Source organism: Ananas comosus, linkage group 5, assembly GCF_001540865.1.
Source record: "Ananas comosus cultivar F153 linkage group 5, ASM154086v1, whole genome shotgun sequence".
In the NCBI taxonomy this organism is placed as follows: Eukaryota; Viridiplantae; Streptophyta; class Magnoliopsida; order Poales; family Bromeliaceae; genus Ananas; species Ananas comosus.
In genome coordinates this window covers 14,368,645-14,392,578 of record NC_033625.1, presented here as the reverse complement: position 1 = coordinate 14,392,578, position 23,934 = coordinate 14,368,645, and the positions used below count along the sequence as shown (strand labels likewise).

At 35.2% G+C, this 23,934-nt stretch overlaps 3 protein-coding genes across 5 annotated transcripts; all 3 read left to right on the top strand.

The window, feature by feature from the left end:
* On the top strand, positions 1,719-7,280 carry LOC109710449 (formate dehydrogenase 1, mitochondrial). Its single transcript, XM_020233012.1, has 7 exons — positions 1,719-1,915; positions 2,854-3,025; positions 4,331-4,599; positions 4,952-5,223; positions 5,693-5,817; positions 6,128-6,240; positions 6,887-7,280. Exons 1-7 carry the CDS (start codon positions 1,829-1,831, stop codon positions 6,998-7,000), a joined length of 1,152 nt encoding a protein of 383 aa, XP_020088601.1. The 5' UTR covers positions 1,719-1,828; the 3' UTR covers positions 7,001-7,280.
* LOC109710909 (uncharacterized protein At4g28440-like) lies at positions 8,018-10,992 on the top strand. Its single transcript, XM_020233718.1, has 3 exons — positions 8,018-8,145; positions 8,928-9,162; positions 10,393-10,992. The coding sequence occupies exons 2-3, from the start codon at positions 8,940-8,942 to the stop codon at positions 10,581-10,583; spliced, it is 414 nt and encodes a 137-aa protein (XP_020089307.1). The 5' UTR covers positions 8,018-8,145; positions 8,928-8,939; the 3' UTR covers positions 10,584-10,992.
* LOC109709883 (deoxynucleoside triphosphate triphosphohydrolase SAMHD1 homolog) lies at positions 14,468-23,868 on the top strand. Of its 3 annotated transcripts, XR_002216227.1 has the most exons (21): positions 14,468-14,617; positions 16,829-16,866; positions 16,958-16,980; positions 17,641-17,747; positions 17,834-17,885; positions 17,962-18,046; positions 18,148-18,238; positions 19,324-19,362; positions 19,460-19,527; positions 19,630-19,692; positions 20,603-20,658; positions 20,730-20,803; positions 21,411-21,503; positions 21,592-21,693; positions 22,020-22,100; positions 22,205-22,296; positions 22,413-22,428; positions 22,728-22,838; positions 23,269-23,366; positions 23,474-23,538; positions 23,633-23,868. XR_002216227.1 is itself a non-coding variant. In XM_020232254.1 (20 exons), the coding sequence occupies exons 1-20, from the start codon at positions 14,483-14,485 to the stop codon at positions 23,658-23,660; spliced, it is 1,452 nt and encodes a 483-aa protein (XP_020087843.1). In that variant the 5' UTR covers positions 14,468-14,482; the 3' UTR covers positions 23,661-23,868. The 3 variants fall into 3 exon arrangements, 2 of the variants coding, with proteins under 2 accessions (XP_020087843.1, XP_020087844.1); XM_020232254.1 differs by lacking the exon at positions 23,474-23,538; XM_020232255.1 differs by lacking the exon at positions 23,633-23,868 and having other exon boundaries at positions 23,474-23,571.

The following is a 23,934-nucleotide window of genomic DNA, read 5'->3' as shown; positions in this document are numbered from 1 at the left end:
CACTAGGCAAATGATATCGTAAAATCATAAAATTTATTTTCTAGGTACTTCAAATACTCTAGATCAAGTTTAACTGAGCCGATCGACGATTCGAAAGTCGCAATATCGAAAACGAGCTGGAAGCACGGAAGGCTCCGTGTTTTCGATAACATAGTAGCCTCACTCTCTCTCTCTCTCTCTCTATATATATATATATATATATATATTCTAAAAATATAATTAAAAATATATTCATCTTACCCGCAGTAAAGCACGGGTACATTGCTAGTATAGTTAAAAATACATGCAGCCCCTTAAAGCGTCGAGAGAAGACGTCGGGTGCCCTTTCCCCATCTTATTTCACTCTTCGCAGCCCCCACGCTGGTGAAATGTATAGAGACTCCTCAACTATTATGCAACCCCCCTAACTTAGTTGATCGCCTACACGTGCCAACACACCAAACACTGCTTAATGAAGTTTTGGTGAAAATGTATAGAGACCCCTCGACTACATGCAGTTTTGAAATCTAACCCTCAACTTTAAAATCTTTTGAGTAAACTTCAAATACCGCGCTATGATTTCGCACTTTCTCACTTTGGTATCCTGTGATTTAAAATGTATCAATTTAGTGTACTGTGATTTTATTTTTCTCTTTTCGTTAGCTTTTTCATTAATATTTTGTTAAATTATTACATACAAAAAACTTCATACACATCTAGCTTTATCGAATATTCGAATATTTACTTTAGTATTCTTTAGTCTTAACTTTGTCACTGATTTAAGAAAAAATAATAAAATTGATAATAAAAAATGAAAAATAAAATCACTTTAAAAATATTTTATTTATCCTTATTTTTTTCTCTTTCTAATATACCCTCAAATGTTCCTCCGTTATTTCAAAATATTCCTACAGTTATTCCTCGTTAAATTAACATAGGTTAAACGTGAGTTAAATATCTACCAGAGTTAAAAAAAAAATCAAAATATCTCTTTTGCCCTTAACTTAAGAACAAATAAGAAATATTAATAATAGCAGAAGGGTATATTTGAAAGGACAAACAATCAAAATACTTTTTGAGTTTTAGTGCTCCTAATTTAACGGCAAATAAAAAAAATAGGTGATGATAGAAGGGTATATTTGAAAAGGTAAAATTATAATTTTATAAAGATAACGCTTATTACTAACAATTTATTAACGGAATTTAACTATTGGGGTATATTTGAAATAAATCGAAACGTAAAAAGAACTTAATTTAATTCCTTTTGCTAGTAATATTGGTAATTATGTTATAATTAAAATAAACATTTGTAAAAGATACACATGATTAACAATTATTTTACTAAAAGAATTGATGTCGAGTGCATATAAAATCACACTGTAAGTAAGTAGAGAGAATGTATATCAAAAAAAAAATCTCTGGGGGTCAATTTCAAAACATTTTAACAAATGGGGGGTGTGCATGAAATTATTCCCAAAAAAATTGAGGGCCTTTTTCTGCAAATATTATAGGTGAGGGGTCTTCGTACATTTTTGGCCCTGCTCGGTACACGTGTCAATAAACTACACGCTTTCTACGCAATGTGCTAATATGACCAAATACCCCCCTTTATCCTACGTATTCCTCTTGTCCTCTTCCTCCCCTCTCCTTTTGCAAGTGTCCACTTTCTCTCTCTTCGCTACTGTCCACTTTCTCTCTCTTCGCTACACACTCTCTTCGTGCTTATCTCTCTCTCTCTCTCTCTCTCTCTCTCTCTCTCTCTCTCTCTCACAGCTTCTTCGTCTCCTCTCTACTTAGTTTTTTTTTTTTGTTCCCCCAAATTTTTGTTCACAAAATTATCGCTAAATCAATGGCGATGTTAAGGGCGGCGAAGCGAGCGATCGGGGTTTTGGGGCCGGCGAATGCGCAAATCGCTTCAGTGTCGAGGAAACTTCATGTAATTTGTGCAAAAAATTGTTTGTTTTTTGGGGGCGATTTTTCAAGTACTTATTTAGGGGAATTTTAGGTCACTTGGTGAAATTTGTTGGTGTTTTGAAGTAATTTTTGATTTTTTTTTTGGGTAAATTGAACTTTTCTCCTCTTTTTCATGTGATTTGTATGGTTTTTAGGTCATTTTTTTTTATTATTTTACTGATTTGAGTAGGTTTTAAGTTGAAATGAAATAGAGTTCATGTAATCAGTGAAAAAAATTTATTTTATTTTATAAGCTTAATTGCTGGAAATTTTAGTGAATTTCGAAGTAATTTTTGATGGTCTTCAATTTTTTTTAATTCTTTTGCTAAGTTTCTGGAAATTTGGAGTGTGCTTTAATGGAATCTTTTTGTTGCATGTTAGATGGAAAACCGACTTTTCGGAATTATTTAAGGGTTTAGGGTTTAGATGTAATCATTTTGGAAATTTAAGGAATTTTTGAGTTAATTTTAAATTTTTTCTAGAGATTTTTCGATCTTAATTTTGATTTTCCTTTTTTTCTCCTCATTTTGATATCAATAGTTCAACATTCTCTTTCGATCAAAGATCATTATTTGCTCACTAATTGTTAAAAAAAAAAGGGGAAAAGGTGAGATGATTGCATTTTCAAAAGCTCAAGCTATTAGAGAATGGTACTTCAATATTTTTATATTTAACACTTTTTCTCGTATTGTTATACCATGTTTACCATGTTAAAGAGTATGAAACAATCATCTAAACGTTGTTTTGATATTTTATATTCAACACTAATAACTCCTTGTAGATATCTACACCCGTTGGATTCATAGAAAATCACCAACTTTTAGATTTTGATTCTGCCGCCGAAGAAATTTAGTATTTAACATGCTACTTTTATGTAAAATTCGAATTCTGTGTTTTGATTGAATGTTTGATCCATTTCAGGCCTCCCCTGGGAGCAAGAAGATAGTTGGGGTATTCTACAAGGCCAACGAGTACGCCGACATGAACCCAAACTTCGTGGGGTGTGTCGAGCACGGCCTGGGAATCCAGGACTGGCTCGAATCGCAAGGCCACCAGTACATCATCACTGACGACAAGGAAGGCCCGGATAGTGGTCGGTGAACAATAATCGAAACCATTCTTCTTTTCTAGTTCATGTTGGAATTTTAATGTGCCGTCGGTTTGGTTCCTGTTTAAGGGGCACTTTATTCGGACCGAACCAAATCGAACTAATTAGGTTTGTTTCGGTTGGTTTATTTGGTTTGGATTGGAACAACACTGTAGGTAACAAGCATGATGATGCTATCATATGACGGATATTAGTATGATTAATCTATTATGGTTAGATTTTGATACCACGACAACAGTGGTTAAGCACTGCAACTATCTATTCACCGTGTAGCGGGAATTACATGTCGAATATAAGTATGATCAATCTATGATCATCAGATCTTTGATACTGGGAAAAGGGGGTACTTATAGATTTCTAATGATTAAAAGAAGAACATAAAAGAATAGGTTGTAAGTCTATTACATCAATTTGAGTCCAGTCGTCGACTATGCAGTTTAATTTTAGTTTTTAAAGGAGCTAGAAAAGCATGACGAGGTTTATTACTCGTTCATTTTGCGGTGTGTTTTATAATGTGAAATGACTGTCTATCTTCAAAAGCTTAAGCTACCGAAGATTGGTGTTTTTAATATTTATAGTAAACACTCTTCCTCTAGAGACTTTTCGGTAGGTCCAAGATGTGAACTTAAGTTAGATAGGAGGAAACTAAATGAAGCTAGGAGCCTGGTAAGATTCAAACTCAAGATCTCCTGCTCTGATATCATATTAAGTAATGTAAAATAATTGTTTATCTCTAAAAACTTAAGCTATTAGAAAACAGTGTTTTTAATTAGAATGGATTATCTTTTTCGCATTGACTTTTTCATTGTGATATAGATGGCGAGATTTTGAATATGGAATTGTTGATCTGCTCTCTATGGTCTATATACACTCATTGCAAACAAATCTGCATGTTTTCTGAAAACCGTTAGAATGTCCAGATTGTCTCGATTGTTTCTTTATCTTAATTGCTTTTTTTTCGTCGAAGACATTATACTCTGCGACAAGGTTGTTGGATCAATGGGTGTTTTGTTTTCTAAATTTACTTTAAGTAGAATATTGCAAGGTATATATATATTTTTAAAACTATATTGGTTTCCATTTGTTGCTCTTGGCATCAAATAAAGTTCTTTCCAAAAAATCTTCTACATTGAGGAGCGAAAAAAGGAGGGAAAAGAAAACTGCGAAGCCACTGTTTTTGTAGTGGTGTAGATAATGGTGTTCCCAATTTCATTATATTTATTTATTTATTTATTATAACAAAAGTTTATTAGTATCGTCTTCTACTAAACTAGTTGTGCTTTGTACCAGAACTCGAGAAGCATATATCCGACATGCACGTTCTCATAACCACTCCCTTCCATCCAGCCTACGTCACGGCTGAGAGAATAAAGCAGGCAAAGAACCTCCAGCTCCTTCTCACCGCCGGCATCGGCTCCGACCACATTGACCTAAATGCTGCTGCCGATGCTGGATTAACTGTCGCGGAAGTCACTGGGAGTAACGTGGTATCAGTAGCAGAAGACGAGCTGCTGAGGGTTCTGATTCTCATGCGCAACTTCTTACCTGGGTACCATCAGGTTATTACTTCTCTTCCAAGACAAAACGAAAAAAAAGATATTATTATTATTATTATTATTATTATTATTACTACGGTTGATTACAAATTTGTTCCCTGAGTGGTGGCATGCTGCCCCTTTTAGACTGTAAATTAATATAAAGTACATGATGCGTCGTGTAGAACAAGTTTTAAAAACTATATTGTTACACTTGAATCTACAAGAACAATTCCTAAAATCAAGATTAATATGCAAGGCCTTTTATTGTTGTTCTGATTCTTGTGCAGATATCGTCAAATTGTGGTTATTGTTTATCGTTGTGGCTGCTGTTATTATTATTATCATCATTGTTGATTCTCTTTAATGAAAGTAGGTTATTAATGGCGAGTGGAATGTCGCGGCTATAGCATATAGAGCGTATGATCTCGAGGGTAAGACTGTCGGAACTGTTGGAGCTGGGCGAATCGGGAAGCTTCTGCTGCAGCGGCTAAAGCCGTTTGGCTGCAATTTGCTCTATCATGATAGGATTAAGATAGACCCTGGGCTAGAGAAGGAGATTGGTGCAAAATTTGAGGAGGATTTAGATGCAATGCTACCGAAGTGTGATGTAGTCGTGATCAACACCCCTCTTACCGAGAAAACAAGGTTTTGCTCTCTGCATTCTAACTTCCTGCTGAAGCAATTTTTGTGAAGGAATGTAAATAGGCCGTAATTCATTTTCTCTGTTTGCCAGATTCTCTAGGTGACCTATGCTTTTAAGTATATCAAAGCCATGAATTGGTTCTCAGTTTTTAGAGTGCATATTTGGTTTGGCATTTGCAACAACTTCTCTACTTTGAGAAGCAACAGCAAAGCATTTGTAAATAAAACATTTTTAAGCTTTTACTGTTGTTGGAAGCTGAAATGGGACCTTCCAGAATTGGATGCTTTAGTTCTTTTCTTCGCACAAATATGGTGAACATTTTTAATGAAACTGTTAACGCTTACTTAAATAGCTCTACTCAAACAACACTTTCACACAAACTGTAGCCTTTTTATAACAATTATAATTAACAAGGGAAAAGACATTTCTTTTTTATGTAATTCTAGATTCCATGCTGCATTTTTTCCTCAGAGGCCTGTTCAACAAAGAGAGGATTGCGAAGATGAAGAAGGGTGTGATCATCGTGAACAATGCGCGAGGAGCGATCATGGATACTCAAGCAGTCGTAGATGCTTGTAACAGTGGACATATTGCAGGTAATTACAATCCACTCTCCTCTATATTATTTACCTTCTCTGAATTAGCACTAACGCTGGGTGATTATTTAAAGTTTGTTCAGTATTTCCACTATATGGTTACTACGGCATAAAAATTATGCACATAAACTTGTTTTTGGAGGAAATGCACATGGTGAACAATCTTTCGAGTTTCGAATATACTTTTCTTATTGCATGGAATCAAATAAAGCAGGTTGAAACTATAATAAACTATGGTTGAATTTTTGTGCAAGTTTTTAAACTTTCACCTTTCCAAATAGTAGTATGAATAACCTGTTATCATTTTTAGGCTACGGTGGTGATGTGTGGAATCCACAACCAGCACCTAAGGATCATCCATGGCGATACATGCCTAACCACGCGATGACGCCTCACATTTCTGGGACTACCATTGATGGCCAGGTATTGTTTTCCATGTTCTTCGTTCCTAGTGATGGTTCCATATTTTGCCACTAGAGGAGAGTTTATGGCCTACTAAAGCTCGAGTCCTTGGACCGGAGTGGTCCGGGTCAAATTTACCCTGCCTGGTGTGGCTCAACGGTTTGCGAAACCGTGCCTGGCCAGGTTGGGGCAGTTAAAGTGAGAAATCCTAAGGTGGACCAGGTCAACCGGTGACACTCCAATAGTTTCACATCAGATAATGTGGGAGAGTGTGATGGGCTTATAAGTGACAGACATACTAGAAATAATAACTGGGCTTAAATATTTTGGGCCGGTGGTTTGGATCCAACGAGTTATTATTGCTAGCGGGTCGAGTTGGATCGTTACGGAACCAAAGAAAAACGAAACCTTTGCTTGGCCCGCATTTTCTTGGGTATTATAGTTAAATCTTTTAAGTTCCTAACATTATGTGAGTATGTAACATTCCGTGAGAATGTGAGGTGGGGAAAAAAATGAAAAGAGTGCTTTCCTACATTCGAACATCAGGGACACATATATATATTTATAGATCGTTGAGATTTTAATCGAATTCTTATTTCTTTCTAATTACTACTGTATAACTTATAACTTGAAACTTATTAATTGTGAATTAATCAAATGTTCGCAGCTGAGGTACGCAGCAGGAGTCAAAGACATGCTGGATAGGTACTTCAAAGGGGAGGATTTCCCGGCACAGAACTACATAGTCAAGGAAGGGAAACTCGCGAGCCAGTACCAGTGATCAGATCACATCTGCACGCGTTCCTCTGCTGCTGCTTTTCCATTGAACTGCGAGTGGGTTGTTCTTAACCTTCGATAAACCCGGCGTAATTGCTTTTGCTTCATTAAACAGTAGTCCATCAAGGCTTTTAAGTGTTGTATAAATAAAGATCTTAGGTCATCTATGGTGACTGTTAACAAGAGTGTGTATCCTTTGGTGGATTGAACTGTTTGGACAAGGTTGCTTCTTTATTGTAGTTGATCATGGTTGAATCTTATTAGTGCTCAAATATGCATGAATCCTTACTTCTCCAATCTTAAATGCAAATCTATTGAATACAATCTCTAGTGGCTTAAGGTGCTTTTTTTTTAAAAAAAAAAACCGGTTGTTCTGCGTTATTTAACGTGATTTTAGAGCAGGGAGTTTTGAGTTCGATGATAGACATAAGGATAATATTGAATATAACTTTCTAACTGTTTTGAGTTCGTGTTGGAGCTCCAACATGAACGAGAGTGTTAGATATAAACATTTAAAATGCTTTTTTGACAACTTAAGTTAAAAATAACTTAAGGATATAATATTGAAGACTTAAAAAGTAAAAAATAATTGTTTCATGTAATTTCTTTGTGGCTTTTATCTTTTTCTCGAAAACTTTGGAATGATTGTAAACAAAAAAAAAAAGAGTTAAAATTTATATAAAGCGAAAAATCAATTTGTTTTAAAATCAATCATTCTATCTCTAGTTTTACATTCAGCTTTTCAATTAGTGTTAGCATGTGATTATCTCATGATCGGAAAAGTCAAAGGCTAAATATATCACGTCTTATGTTTCATAAAACTAAGGTTTTAACACCATTTAGGGACCATTTAAATGAATATAATAAAAATACAGTATAATTAGAGATGTATATAATTAAAAATACAAGTTAAAACAAAGGGACCAAAAAGGGCCCAATTCCAATTTGTTATACAATTTTGCACTCTCCGGTGCCACGTGTACGTGTGTGATCAAACTAATCGGACGGCTAGGGACTCGTCCTCGTCCCCTGTAAAATGGTCGAGCCCTTGGTTATAATACTCGGAGCCCCCTCTCGCTTTTTCTCATTCTCTCCGAATCGATCAAAAAAAATCGCCCAAATTTACCCAAAAAGCCCCCGAAAAATATCGTGAGTTCCCCGAAACCCTACTTCTCCCCATCTCCTCGAACGCGCGGTGCCGAATCGCGATTCAGGGCTTCGATTCGCCCTCGTGGCCGAATCCCAATCGGATTCGCTCTCCTCTCCTCTTTCGAATTAGGGTTTCGTTGTTTGATTTGGTTCTCGCTTTCGAATTAGGGTTTTCGCTAATTGTTTTGTTTTTGTGTTGGGGTGTCTTAATTCCTAATTTCATTAGTTTTATTGGTATTTTTGGTCGTAGTATTGTTATCTAAAGGGCTTTTCTTAGATCCGACTACGGAAAATTGGTGCGTGTTTCAGTGCTTCAATTAGATAATAATAATTAATCGAATATTACATTTTTTTTTCTTTTCATTGACGAATTGTAAGGTATTTTATGGTTTTTGGGGTTATATTCACGAATTTGGGGTTACTATGAATGTTTTTTCTGTTGGATCTCATTAACTATTGAAATAGTTTGTTTAATATTCTGCTGCCAGATGTATTGGCCTGAGTACCTTCTTTGAAGGCTAAATTTAATTAAATTTTAGAACACCTCATATACATCTTTTGTGAAAAAATGGTACTTTTGTGTATATATATCCCTCTAATACCAACTTCAGAGGGGTAAATTTTTTTTTTTTTTTATAAATGTAGTAGAGATAGATATGCGAATGCTACTGATGAAATGTATGTTTAGAGTTGATGATTATTCTTATCATTGAATATGCTAGTTGACAAAGAAAATTGCAACTCATTTTTTTTAAAAAAAATTTGTTGATGTAATATGAAAGGTTATCGAGGAGATGGCGGAATCGAAGTCCAGTTTGAGGAAACCGATCTTTACTAAAGTCGATCAACTTCGTCCCGGGACTAAAGGGCACACGCTCACCGTAAAAGTGGTGGATTCGAAGATGATCATGCAGAAAGGGCGATCGGATGGGCCCCAGGCTCGGCAGATGCGAATTGCCGAATGCTTGGTCGGGGATGAAACTGGGATGATCGTCTTCACTGCTCGGAACGAGCAAGGTAATTTTTTTTCTTTCCGATCGCCTATTTCAATTTATTTTACTGTAGTTGGAAATTAAATTATGCGTTAATATGATGTGTAGTAGCACATGTACGATGGAACGGCTCACTTTGAATATGCTCTTGATTATGTTATTATGGTGAGCATGTTATATGAATAAGTTCATATCAACATATAAAAGTAACTTATGATATAACAATTAACACGGAGCGCAATAGAAATAAGTAGGAAAAGGGGATTCAGAGAGCTATTGAAGAATCAGACATGCTTAAGTAGATTGGTGCTATTTATGAGTGGTTGAACTTGCAATTAAATTTACTTGTGCTCATGTACTTTGCATAGAAGATTTGCAATTCTATCGGTATCTTCAGAATTCAAATACCTGCGCTCATGAGCTTGTTCATTTGCTTTTACATGAATATAAAAGAAATAAGCCGAAGTCTGAACAAGTGTTGAAGGATAGCAATTTCCTAGACGAGATATGTACTTGTCGGTTTGCATCCACATTTCGCGTGCCTTATCTGTTGATGTTCAGATGAAACATAAGGCTTCATAGAGTGTTTCGTATTTGAGGACCTCCCCTTGTTATCTTGTTTCCTATCTTAACAAAATTACTGTAACATTTTTGTATATTCTAAGGCTTCGTTTAGGATTGTGAGAGATTGCGTTACATATGGTGAGAAAGTATCAGGTTTGTTTTCATACATAATATTATGTTCCACATATCGTAATAAGTCGGTTACAATAATATTTTTCTTCGGTCCTACCGGAAATCGGAGAAGCATATCTCTATATACTTTCGCCCAACTCCGTTTTTGCCTACTTAGATGAGCCTCAATACCAAACAAGCCCTGATTCTTAAAACTTGGATATACTAATTTAGCTCTGTAGGTTCATTTCATCCTCAAAGCTCAAGTATAGGACTATAAGTAAGTGCTCTCTCTTTCCATGACATTTTCCAGTCGTCCTCCGCAACTTCGAGAACCTCAAATAGCCAATTCTACCATTTTTGAAGGGTTTTTGTTTATATTTCCAACGCTAACGTGTATTGCACATGCATCAAATTTTCAAACCTTCTCAGGATGATTTCGGCCATCAAAGATGATAATTTTCCCTTTTGGTCTTAGGATTATTTTCCTACTTTTTTCTTGTTACGGCCTTTGAAATACTATCTTACTAGTTCTCAATTCCCCATTTATTTACTTTTTATTTATTTTTATTTTTCACAGTGGACTTGATGAAACCCGGGACAACCGTAACCCTGAGGAATGCAAAGATCGACATGTTTAAGGGCTCGATGCGTCTTGCCGTGGACAAATGGGGCCGTGTGGAAGTCAGCGATCCCGCTGATTTTACCGTGAAAGAGGACAACAACCTTTCATTAATCGAATACGAGCTGGTCAGCGTCATCGAAGAGTGACCAGGTCTTTTTTAAGAAAAACACTAGCGAAATAACTCCCGAAAGCAATTATCCTATCAGGCTTGATTAAGTTGGTTCTTGTTTACTTTGGATGCCGCGGAAAGTCGTTTTCCTGCTCTTCCGAGCAGCTTTTACTTGCAAGGCTTTTTCAGATAAGCACTTTTTAGGAATGGGAAATGTGGTACGATTGCGAGAAGCTACCAGTTGGTTGGAGTCGGCTTGACGCGGTAGGAGCCGAATGCCAAGCTCATTGGTAATTTGAATCTTTACAGTCTATTAAAGTCGCACTTATTAGTATGTTCTTGGATGTTTAATTTAAAGTAACCGGAAATGTCTCTACTTGTGTTTGGATCGCGAGTTTATGAAACTTAATATTATGTCAATAAAGTACTCTTTTCTCCTCAAAGAACTCTATCTGTTTATGTGCATTTCTGATATTTGATCACATTTATGCTTTTTATTTGGTATATGGTCTCAAAAAGTTTCCTATTTGGAAAAGCATAAAGAGAAACAAAATAACATGAGCAAAGTTTCTAGGCCCTATTTGGCTTCACCTTTTTTTTTTTTTTTATTGTTTTTTAAACGCAGTTAATGGAATGTCTTGTGGATAATGGATGGCTTGTTATTATAATTTTATTTTAGTTAGAAAAGAAAAAATAGCTATTACATCTGCTTCCCTTAACTAGGAGTCTGGTAAATATTTTGTTATTTAAAGTTTAATTTGTTTTATTATTTGGTTTGATTTTTTTTAATTATTGTAATTTTTACATTATGCCATGATAAATTTTGATAGTGATGTGTTATATTATGAGCAATGCTGTGGTATTTACCCAATAGAGGGTGTATTCTTACAAATCTTTATCTAAAGGCTCCTAATGGGTTCTTATCTTGTGGAAATTATTATTAAACTTAAAAAGGATTTTTAAAACTTAGGATCAGAGGTGTAAGATTTATATCTCTGCTTAGGTAAACAAGTAGAATTTTTTGTGATATTATAGATATATGCACTATTGTAGTCGTTTTTTATGGCATTTTTGTAGTTGCTATATACTATGCTTATAATAACTGTTATATAGAAGATTTTATTTTTATTTTATATTTTGGGAGAGGATATGATTGATTGCAACTGAGGCAACGTAGCATTTATTTATTAAATAAATTTACATGTACTCAGTTTATTTATAATTATAATATAGTCACGTTATGTGTGTTAGAGATAATAATTGTTATGAATTTATTAGTAAATTTGAGCTCTACCTGTCGTTACAACCACTAATGCATTAGTTCACTTACTTGCCCAATAATACAAGTTAAAGCCCACTTTACCATCTACTTTGATCTTATATAATAATTTATAATATATTATTAATTTAAAAAGGGTTGTGCTATTCATGTGCCAGTTCTAATTTTACACGATAAAGTAACACTAGAATTTCGGAGTTGAGATTCCCCAGAGTTCCACAAGACTGGGAAAAATTGAAATTACATATTTGCCCTCCGTGATTTCATAACTACACTGAGAATTATAAATACATACATATCTAAATTTGGCGTTTATTTTAACAATATATTTAAATTTAATTGCTACAGTTGTAACTGTATAAGGATAGTAGGATACTGAACCATATGAGTTGAAATGGCACTCAAATTAGCCGTATTTCTAACTGCAGCACTTAAGCAGAGTAATTTCAAATAAAGATAAATTTACCTTCCTAATAACTTGTAAATAATTTTTTTTCTTTTTTTCTTTTCATGCATAAAAGGTAACCTTACCGTCTCATAAATAAAAATATTTGAAATTTCTAAATACACTTATTAACTACATGTAATCAAACAAAATTTTTGTATTTACTGTATTTTTTAACTATATTTAACCAAATAAAATGCATAGAACTATAATTATTATATTTTTAACTATATATATTTTAACTATACTGTATTTAGGTTCTCAAACCACAAACTTTTAAATTGGATATTAATGCTCTCTGTTTTTAAATAAATATTTTATTTTACCACTATGTGACTAGTAAAAAGAAACAAAAATAGTGACCGCTTAATTATTATTATTTTTTTTATTGGGAGCCCCTTAACTTTAATTATTTTTTATTTGAATTTTTGATACTCAGTTAAGTTAAAAAGTTTTATCAAATCTAACGTTCCTATTAATTATAAATTTTTAATTGATTTAGTTATATATAATTTAATAAAAAGTGAGTAAAGCCGTGAAGTTTGATGAGACTAACAATGAATTTGATAGAACTCTAAATTTTTTTTGACTAATAATCAAAAGCTAAGGGTTTCTCAAAAAAAAAAAAAAAAAAAAAAAGGAAAACTTCAAATACCCACCTTGTGGTTTCACTTTTTCTCACTTTAGTATCCTGTGATTTAAAGTTTATCAAGTTAGTACCCTGTAGTTTTACACTTTTTTACTTTAGTATCCTGTGGTTTAAAGTGTATCAAGTTAGTACCCTGTGGTTTCGCACTTTCTCACTTTAGTACCCTGTGGTTTCACACTTTCTCACTTTAATATCCTGTACTTTAAAAATCACAGGGTACTAACTTGATACAAAAATAAAACCACAGGGTACTAACTTGATATAAAAATAAAACCACATAGTAGTAACTTGATACACTTTATACCACAGGGTACTAAAGTGAGAAAGTGCGAAACCACAGGGTACTAACTTGATACACTTTAAACTACCACAGATACTAAAATGAAAAAGTACGAAACCACAAGGGAGGTTCTTGAAGTTTTCCCTAAAAAAAATTACATACATAAAGTAGGGCTTTTTTTGCAAATAGCCCCATAAAAAATTTTATTTTCGAAAATAGCCCTGTGTAAAAATTATTTGCAAAAATGGCCCTGGCCCCGCCCCGTCAGCGCCACGTCAGCGCCACGCGGGCCGGGCTGGGCCAACTGTATAAGTTGAACACGGTAAACCATTCACCGTGTTCAATACAAGATTTTTGTATTGGACACGGTGAATGGTTCACCGTGTCCAATACAAATACATCCGACTTAGCCAAAAATGACTAAGTTGTGGGTGTTTGTATTGGACACGGTGAACCATTCACCGTGTCCAATTATTTGTATTGGACACGGTGAATCATTCACCGTGTCCAATACAAATATATCCCACTTAGCCATTTTGTATTGGACACGGTGAATCATTCACCGTGTCCAATACAAAAATTTTGTATTGAACACGGTGAATGGTTTACCGTGTTCAATATAAACACTTGGCCCAGCCCCGCCCGCGTGGCGCTGACGTGGCAATGACGGGGCGGGGCCAGGGCCATTTTTGCAAATAATTTTTACACAGGGCCAATTTAAAAAAAAAATTATCAGGAGGCTATTTGCAAAAAAACCCCTATATGTGTACATAACTATGCACCACCACAACAAAATTCAAAAAACATAATATAAGGGGCGTATTACAGAATATAAAATAGTTGAGGGGGGTCTCCCTACATTTTTCTCGACCTAAATTAATAAAAACAATTAATAAAAAATATTAATTAATTTTCTACTGTAGAAGCTCCCAAGTGGAAAGTGGAAACGGCAAAAGCAACCACATCACATCGTCGCTTTCAAAAACTGATGAGTGTATACATACAACAGTGTAAAAAAAAAAAAAAAAAAAAAGCGAGAAAGAGGGAAAGAGATATTCCCGCTTCACAGCCGCATATAATTAACACAGTCACAGCGCACGATACATTCCCCTGTAACGCTTCTTCTCCACCCGTCTCCTCCTCCTTCTTCGTCCTCTTCTTCTTCGTCCTCTTCCCCCCCTATAAATTCTCTCTCTCTCTCTCTCTCTCTCTCTCCTCCCAATCCCAAAACCCTCCTCTTCTCCGACGATTCTTTTACTAGAGAGAGAAGGGGGGGGGGGGAGATGGGAGAGTGTTGCGGGAGCGAGGGGTCGCCGCGGACGAGGGCGCCGGCGCCGGAGCACGCGGCGGGGTCGGTGGATCGCAGGTTCTTGAAGCAGGTGTTCGACAACGTCCACGGCAGCATATCGCTCGATCCGGTAAGCGTGGCTTTTGTACTCGGTTCGGAGATCGGAGTTAGCTGCGGATTTGATCTCTGACCTCCATTGGATTGTGGTCCGAGGGGTTGGTCGCGTGTTTGCTGGATGTGTTTTGCGGTTTTTGGGGTTTGATTCGATTCGGAGATTTTTAAATTAGCTGCGAATTTGATCTCTGAGATGATTTTGATCGTGCGCGAAAGGTTTTCGTGTTTATTCTTGTAATAAAATTAGCTATGAATTTGATCTCTGAAATCATTTTGATCGTGCGCGAAAGGTTTTCGTGTTTATTCTTGTAATAACATTATCTATGAATTTGATCTCTGAGATTATTTTGATCGTGCGTGGAAGGTTTTCATGTGTATTCTTGTTGATTATTTGGAGTTTAATTCGATTCAGCGATTAAATTAGCTACGATTCGATCTCTCAGATCATTCTGATCGTGCATCAAAGGTTTTCGTGTATATTCTTGTTGGGGTTTAATTGTGTTAAGTAATAGTGGATCAGTGGATTCCGATGATGTGAGGGTTGTGATGCGGACGTTTTTGGGGAATTCTATTGGTTTAAAATCTGGAGTCCTTATTGGATGCGTGTACACTTTGTCTACGTTTATTTAGCGTCTTCTGATTGGTCTATATCTGTAATATGCGTGTTTTCTTTTAATTGTGTTATCCTTTATGTTTTGTTGTTTTGGGGATAAACTCTATTGTTGCACTCAGTAGGAATATTAGCTGTCTCAAACAATACATACCAAGGATTTAAGTACCGTGATACGGAGTCGTGCCGGAAACTTATCGATACGCTATAGTACGGTGCGTATCGGGCCGTGTCGATACGTACTGGTCACAAAAGATTCATGTGTGCCGAAACATAATTGCATGAAATATTTATTTTCTTTAGCAATAAAATATACTAATTATTTATTATATATTTTTATCAATTTTTTTGAACTTTATTGAGAAAATTACTTACTAATTTTAAAGAATGGAGGGTTTTGAGATGTGCCGATGGCACAGGACTATATTGTGCCGATATCTTATTGGCACGATACGGCACGGTAGATACGGCCCGTACCGACGAACACTTAAATCCTTGATACATACTTTATAAACAAGATTATGCTATTCAATCTAGTAGTGCACTGATTGGAGAACATCGGAGTCGTCTAATTTCCAATTGGAGAACATTAGTTACTAGTTTACTTATAACTAATGTTGTCTACATTATCAGTTCCTTTTTTTTCCCACAATTCATATTGTTGCTATAGAAGGACAATACAACTTGTTAAGTGCTAGGCCACAATTCTTCGGAGAGCCTAGCTCTCTGGTTACTCTGTTTCTGCCTTTCTGGGGATCCCTATTTGAAAACTTAATTAAATTTTTTTTAAAAAAACTTCTGTATGGTAGACAGAGAATCTAAACACGCTTCATTAAATTGATTGTAGCGCATTTATCCTAGTATTGTATGATTTAAGAATCTCAAATTGGCTTGAGCGGATCGTTATCATGGATCGTATTTGTGTCAATTTTTTCTGTTGTTGGCCTTCTTAAATGACATAAAACTGGTTTTGGTAAGACTTGTTACGTAACTTTTATAGTCATCTCTTACCTGTCTTGTGTGGATTAATTGCATGCACTGCTTGTCAGCTTGTTTGCAGGTTTTGGATCTCTTTAGCCAATAAATGTTTAACATTTTTCCCTTTTTATGGGTTAGCATGTAAAGAGACTTCTCCTCCCAACCCTTTTCATCTTGTATGTTGCAGTGATTTTCTTGATTTCATTTAGCATTTTAGTGTCCAAGGACTCCAACACTTTACCACAAATACAATGTGCATCGTTACAAGTGCTTTCTCTGATCTTTATAAGAAAAATGATGAGTTCTTTTGAGTGATCATCCGTATTTTATGATAGTAATGCTACATAAATTTAAATTGTCTGCAAATAATACTACTAAAAATTAAGCTTTGTGCATGCACGCAATTTCTTGTGCAACTTGTGTTGTTTTGTTTCTTAGTCTTTAAATTCTTCCAGCTCCTGTTCGGTGACTCTTTCTGGAATTGTAACTTGAACTGTTGTTGAACCAATTAAGTACTATCCTTATAATATCTATTCTTTATTTCTGTTTGTTATTCATTTTTCTTTTTTTCCCCTTTTTCTCTTTTATATCTGTGCTTTTCACTATTTTATATAACCTTTTCTTTCATTATTACTCCAGCTCAGTTTGAAGTTCATCGACACTGAACAGTTCCAAAGGTAACTGAATTTTTTTAGTTTTTTGACGTCTCCTCAAGTAATAGATGTGCTGTCTGACTCTGATTACTATTTGTTGCATCATGTCATTCAGGTTGCGGGATTTGAAGCAACTTGGTGAGTTTCACAGTTTAGTATGATATTTTAAAACTTAATAACACAGTGCGGTCTAAGTTGTCAAAACTAATAAGCTTAGAATAAATTCTAGGCGCATATATTTTTATCATTTATTCACTATTTTTTTAGTGGAGATGATATTACACTCGAAACTAGTCTCATATGCTAATAATGGAGGAATTATACATCTGTGATTGTAAATTAACCTTCTAGATTCCATAAGACTATATTTACTATTCTTCCTTGTACAAACAGAGCTGGAACTGTTGATTCTCTGTTTAGAAATCACTCTTAACCTTCATTAGTCTTTTTCTTATGTGAGAATCTATTATAGCCAGAACATCTGCAAAGAATGGTTTGTTACAGTTCAAAATCTATGGGCCTGCAATACAAATCATTGGTATTGTGAAATCATTGTTTTTTCGCATCATATTTGCATTACTTGCAGTTGTTGTTCTTTGCGTTTTTGATGGAACACTGCAAGCAAATTAGTTATTTCACTGCATGAGGTTGAGAATGTACAGTAAAAGGACTGGATATTAGACATCTTAACTTATTGACATAATTATTTTATTTACAGTAAATTTGTATTCACATGTCTTACCTTTCTTTTCGTGTTTGTTGAAATTACTCTAAGCATTAGAATTCTATGTATTTCAGGTCTTACATACATGGTCTATCCAGGAGCAGTGCACACTCGTTTTGAACATTCATTAGGGGTTTACCGGCTTGCTGGAGAAGCTGTTCAATGCCTTAGAACCTACCAAGTCTGAATCATATTTCTGCTTTTTGCTTGATATAGTAGTAGCATCAGAATATTACAGAGATATCATGCCATATATTATGTCTGCAGGGTTCAGAGCTGGATATTGATCATTTTGATATACAGACTGTGAAACTTGCAGGCAAGTAATCTAGACTGCTTATTATGAATTTGTTAAGCAATATAATTTATGACATTCTTGTTACTGTGTCTTTTAGGACTTATGCATGATATTGGTCATGGGCCTTTCAGTCACCTGTTTGAGCATGGGTTTCTTTCTCAAGTTCTTCCAGGATCAAACTGGTAATTTGCACTGAAAAAGGGAATTTGCATAAATTCTAGTTGACCACTGAAAAAAGAATAAAGGAACAATAAAGTGGTAACTACCATTGTTTACTGTTTAGGTCTCATGAGCAGATGTCAGTGCAGTTGGTGGACTATATTGTGGATGAACATCACATAGACATTGATGCCAATTGCCTTAAGACAGTTAAAGTAAGATCACTTTTAGCGCTATCTCTTGATCACTTTTAGCGCTATCTCTTTCACAGAACAGTAAATTATGTGTAGAACGATTTATTGATTTCTCTTTTCTCTTTTTTTTTGGTCAAGAACATTTATAAACGAAAACTATCTGCTTTTCCATGAAACACCTTACTGATGTTCTGCTCTTGTCATACATTCCATGGCGATAAAGGAGTATATCTCTGTGCCAAAGTTGTTTCCTATTTAAGTATATGCTTCTCTGTATAAGCTCTATGATTTGTACATATGGTTGAGATTGTGAGTTGAAAAGATCATTTAGGAGCCTGATAAATTTCTCCTATCTAGTGAACTTTGTTCTAGAAATTTACAGGACAAATCATTTCTAGACCATGAAACATGGCAAAGAAAGAGGGAAAGGATAATTAATTGTCATAGTACTCATAACTCACCTATAAGAATTGGTACTGTTTCTAGTAGTGATAAATCATTACAGACCTGGAAGCATGACGAAGAAAAAGAGAAGTGTATTTAGTACTAGTCGGCTAGACGTAAAAGTACTAGACTTCCTTAATCGCCTTCTGAACCATCTTAAGTAACAACAGTCAGACCACTGTTAGTTATAAGAAAGAACTGCTGAAATTGTGAAATGTAAGGTGCCACTACTTAGGGATCAAATTGTAGGCCTGAATAAGGAGATATAGTTTCCATTTTGTATAAAATAGGGCAGTGAAACCCTTACATTGGTTAAAAGATCTTTGTCTTGGAGATTTTTAAGAACTTTTCATAGTTCAACTGTTTTCTTGATGATGCCATAATATTACCTCTATATTTCAGTATACATCCATGTTAATGTAGTGAATTGATGAATGGAGTAAACAGCCAATAATTTATTTTTTCTTATCGTTCTTATGTATTATTATACAGGCAATAGGCCAGTTTACGATACGGTGTTTCTTTCCTAATTCTTTCCTAAAAAGCTTGGCTACTTGAATCCTTCTTGCTCAAAAGAAATTGTCCGATGATTAAATAATTACTCTCTGTAAGTGCAATATTTAGGATACTTAACAACTTGTTGCTTGAAATTTTCTACTCAGGAGATGATAATTGCCAGCTCTAATATTGCCAAGGAAAAGGTATGTCCTTCTTCCTCCGGTCCTTGTATTCACACTAGAATAGATGTAAATATCCTGTTTTCCTTTTCTTTCTTGATGAAAACTTACGTTTGTACAGAGTGCAAAAGAGAAACTTTTTCTGTATGACATTGTTGCTAATGGTCGTACTGGAATAGATGTTGATAAGTAAGAAACTTCTCTGAGCAGATCTTGTTTGAAGTTTTGTATGGTAATACATGCTGTTACTTTGGCTCAAGTTATTCATGCTTTACAATATCATTCATGCAGGTTTGACTATATCGGTCGTGATTGTCGAGCGTGTGGACTTGGATGTAATTTCCAGTTCAACAGGTATTCACTTTAATTAGTTTTTTTATTGAAAGAATCAAATTATAATCAACATTCAAATACTGAACAATATTCAAAACGAGTATATTTGTCTATTTGACGAATTGCATTCTTATGCGTGATAATGCTGAGACTTTGGATCAGATAGTCTAGTTGCCAAAAGTTTATGTAGAGCATGTCGGGAGATATTTTCCATATACTTTATGTCCCCCTATAGAATACTTATTCCCTTCATAAAAAGTTCACCGAGTTTGATTGTTTCGGCCAGCCTTTGCAGTTATTAGCAGCTTGTTGAATTTGTTTAAATGAATTGACTTGGTCCACTGTAATCTGGCTCTTTAAATTCTGGAAGAGAATAACCTACCTTAGTAGGAACAAGAATTCATTTATCTAGTTCTAAGGAGGTTCAGTTATTATACCCCAATGAAAGTCCGTATTTTTGTATCTACTCATGCAGCTATCCATAATCTATAGGGAGAAGTTTGTTTTATATTAGCGAAGTCTTCTAGAGAAGGCCATTTTTTGCAAGTACAAGGGTATATATGTGAAAGTTAAACTTTTGAAGTCAATGCATGAAAATTTGCAATTTGCAAGGATATATGTATATAGATAGTTATGCAGGGTTACTGAAAGCTTGAGAGCAATCAATGGACATTTGTTAGTCAAAAATTGAATGTAAGTTAACTAGCGTACAACAGAAAAATGCCAAAAAAAGAAAAATGATGCATGCCCTTATTGTTGTCGTTTACTATTAATATAATTGATGCCAGAGATTAGTATAGCAACATGAACTAGTATAAAAAGTGATGTAATTGCTTCTTATTCTTCATTATGTTGGAGAGGGCACAATTAATCAGACTTTAGTTTCAATCTTTTTGCTAACCTTTGTTTTGTATATTAACCTTTCTTGCAGATTATTAGAAGGCATGCGTGTTATGGACAATGAAATATGCTACCCAGCCAAAGAATGTAATTATTCTGTTGAAAATACTCGAAAATTATTTTTGTGCTTGTCGAGTTACTAATGATTTCAGGACCAGATCTTACCATCCACAAATTGTTTGCAACTCGTGCTGACCTTCATCGTACCGTCTACACCCATGCAAAAGTGAAGGTACTTATATTTTTTTAGACATGCATGTCCCAAAGATATGCAATACAAATCATGGCTGGTTTAACATTTGTCTTTCTAAAACATATTAAACTGTTCTAGTGAAAAAATGCCTGGTTCAACTATACCGTCATAAGTTTTAAAAATCATAAATGCCCCTTCGGATGGCATTCTGAAATTTCATTTATGTTATTTATCCTAAGGTTGTTCTCGAATTTCTAGATATAATGTCCGCGCATTTAGGAAATTATGGATTGGCACAAGGGTATGTATGTGATTTTCCTTAAGATTTATGTGGTTGTTGCTTGGTAGTACCAATCCATTATGCTTCTTTCATTTTGTATTCATGCTAAATGCACACTTTTAGTTAAGAATACCAGTGCATTGTATACCCTATTATTCCCCAGGAAATTTCTGACCGTGGATCTTTGTCAGAGTTTCTTTTGATGAGAGCTTTGTGCACTAACTAAACACTATTAAATATTTTCTTTAAATTTCTATTTGCTCTAGAATTTTATGCGTCTTGATTTGCTCGCGAACTCCTTTTTCCTGCACAAAAATGAAATATACACGGCTTCTACCTTTCTAACATTTTTGCTTTTCCGTTTAGGCCGTTGAGCTCATGCTTGTAGATGCGCTTCTTAAGGCCAATGATTACCTACAAATATCCTCGTGTTCTTTGGACCCCGCTGAATTTTGGAAGGTTTTTCCTTAACCACCCATAATTGACTATATTTATTTTTATTTTATGTACACTGTTCTTTATGCTTATGTATCTCTCAACTTTGTAGCTGGATGATACACTACTAAAAACCATTGAAATAGCTGATAGCAAGAAGTTGCAAGAATCAAGAGATATTATCCGACGTATTCGTCGAAGAGACTTATACCAGGTAAGTTTCTCCATGCTCAACTTTTATTCATCCTGTCGAATAACAAGAGAACTTTTACGTATGCATATGCAAAGTGGTTCTTTTTAAAGGATTCATTTTCTAACTGCCGGCTTCTAATCGTTATTTATTTATTTATGTTGTAACGATTCTCGCTTTTCAATTTATCACATCACTACAAGATTATATTATTATTTTACATAAATTGCTAGTTATTTTGAACATAGAGTTACCTTTTTTATCAACCCTATTTTCCTAGTGGCACTTTGTTTAGCGGGATGTTGAATTGGCAATTTGTTTTGACATTACGTCCCATTTATGCGAGGCAGTTCTGCAATGAGTATGCTGTTCCGAAGGATAAAATCGAGCATTTTAAGGACATCGCTCCGCAAGACATAATATGCTGCCAGGTCTTTAGAATCTAAAATTTCTTTCTCAATTATTCACTAATGTGCCCAACTCTACGTTATAAGACTATTGTAGTTTTGTATCTTGATAATACTATGTTTTGCAGGCAGCCGGTGGAGTACAACTGAAGGAAGAGGATGTCGCCGTTAGCAATGTTAAGATCGATTTGACGCGTGGAAGAGATAACCCTATTGAGAGGTATCTGGCAAGTTCATTTCTTTAAAATGATTATCTTTTTTTGATTTTTTCCCGCTCGCGATCAATTTGACTACTAACATATCCGCTTTCTCTGTCGCCCATGTTCCTGTATCCAGCATCAATTTCTTCAAGGTACTATATTTTTCTCCATAAACAATTTTTGCTACAGTATTTTCGTAACAACTTTGAAAAATCTCAGTCTCTGGAGAATGGAAATGGATCACCACAAGAAACAAAACATGCTAGGGTTAGCTCTTAGAGGCAATTTATATGAAGAATAATCTGCAGTAATGTGCATAACAGTCGGATGAAAAATTTTGATAGATAGATTTATTTATTTATTTATTTTCTTGGTTTTATGCCTTGATATGGTGGGACCTTAATTTTTTCTTCTTGCTGCATTTCTAAGAAGAAATTTTTTGGGGTAATAGGATTACGACAGCGACAAGAAGTTCTCCATCTCAGATGATCGCATCAGCTGCCTTCTTCCTACATGTTACCAGGACAGAATTGTGAGGGTGTATGCCAAGAAGCCTGAATTGGTTAGTTCGCTCCACTCTTTCAAGCCCTTGAAGTATTTGTTACTTCGTTCGATTTGGTTTATGCTCTTCTATTTTTGCCCTAAAAAAATTGCATTTGGCTTGGGCTTCGTTCTGTGCCTGTTTGGCCTGGCTTCTTGAACTATTATATTTTGAGAAATGGCAACCAACCAGCTGTTGAAAATCAAAAAGTCTGAAAACTTTTGCTGTGGTTAGCTCTTATTTGAAGTTTCTGCTGTTGCTCCAACCGACAACAAAGTCCACTCTGGAGAAGCAATTCGTACTTCGTGAACAAACAAACAATTGAGAACAATAACTCGACGCCAGGATTTGCGGAATAACAAAGAAACGAAACAAAAGCATAAACAATGCCAAGCACTGCCAAAATCTCTCTCTGAGGATTAATATTTGGCTTGTTATGTATGATGTGCAGGTTGAGGCCATATCAGAAGCTTTTGAGAATCTACAGCTGAAAATGTACGGCGTGAAAAAGCAGGTACACGAGACGCCAGAAAAGAAGAAACGCCGGAGGTAACGACACCCCCTACGCCCTTAAAATGATTCCTCTGTTACATCTCCTAGCCTTCTCGTTGTACATCAAAAGAATAGCTTATACACGCATATGTTCTTATTTGTAGGTAAGCTGTATAGAGACTGCATGTGTATTCATCTCTACGTATACTCACCCTACATAGCAATAATGGTAGAAAGTGCTAATTGCGCTTTTTTCCTTTCCCTCTTGGATGTATATAGATGTAGAAGTGCTGGTTGAATATTGTAGTTTCTGCTAATGGCAGGTTTTGGGAAGTGTTGTTGGTTTTTTGAGCAGGAGCATCGTGCAACAGCTCGAAATGGACGCCGTTAATTCCATCATCTGCCATTCTAGTTTGGCGTCTATAGATAATCCAGAGAGCATTGGCTGTACGGACTCACTCTCTCTCTCTCTCTCTCTCTCTCTCTCTCTCTCTGCGCGTATAGAATGCATGCACAAGAACAACTTTCAATGAAACTTCTATAATAAACCACTTTATTATAGAGAACTCAGTATTACAGAGTTGCTATCTTTAGTTCACCATGGAACCACCGGGCATTGATTGAA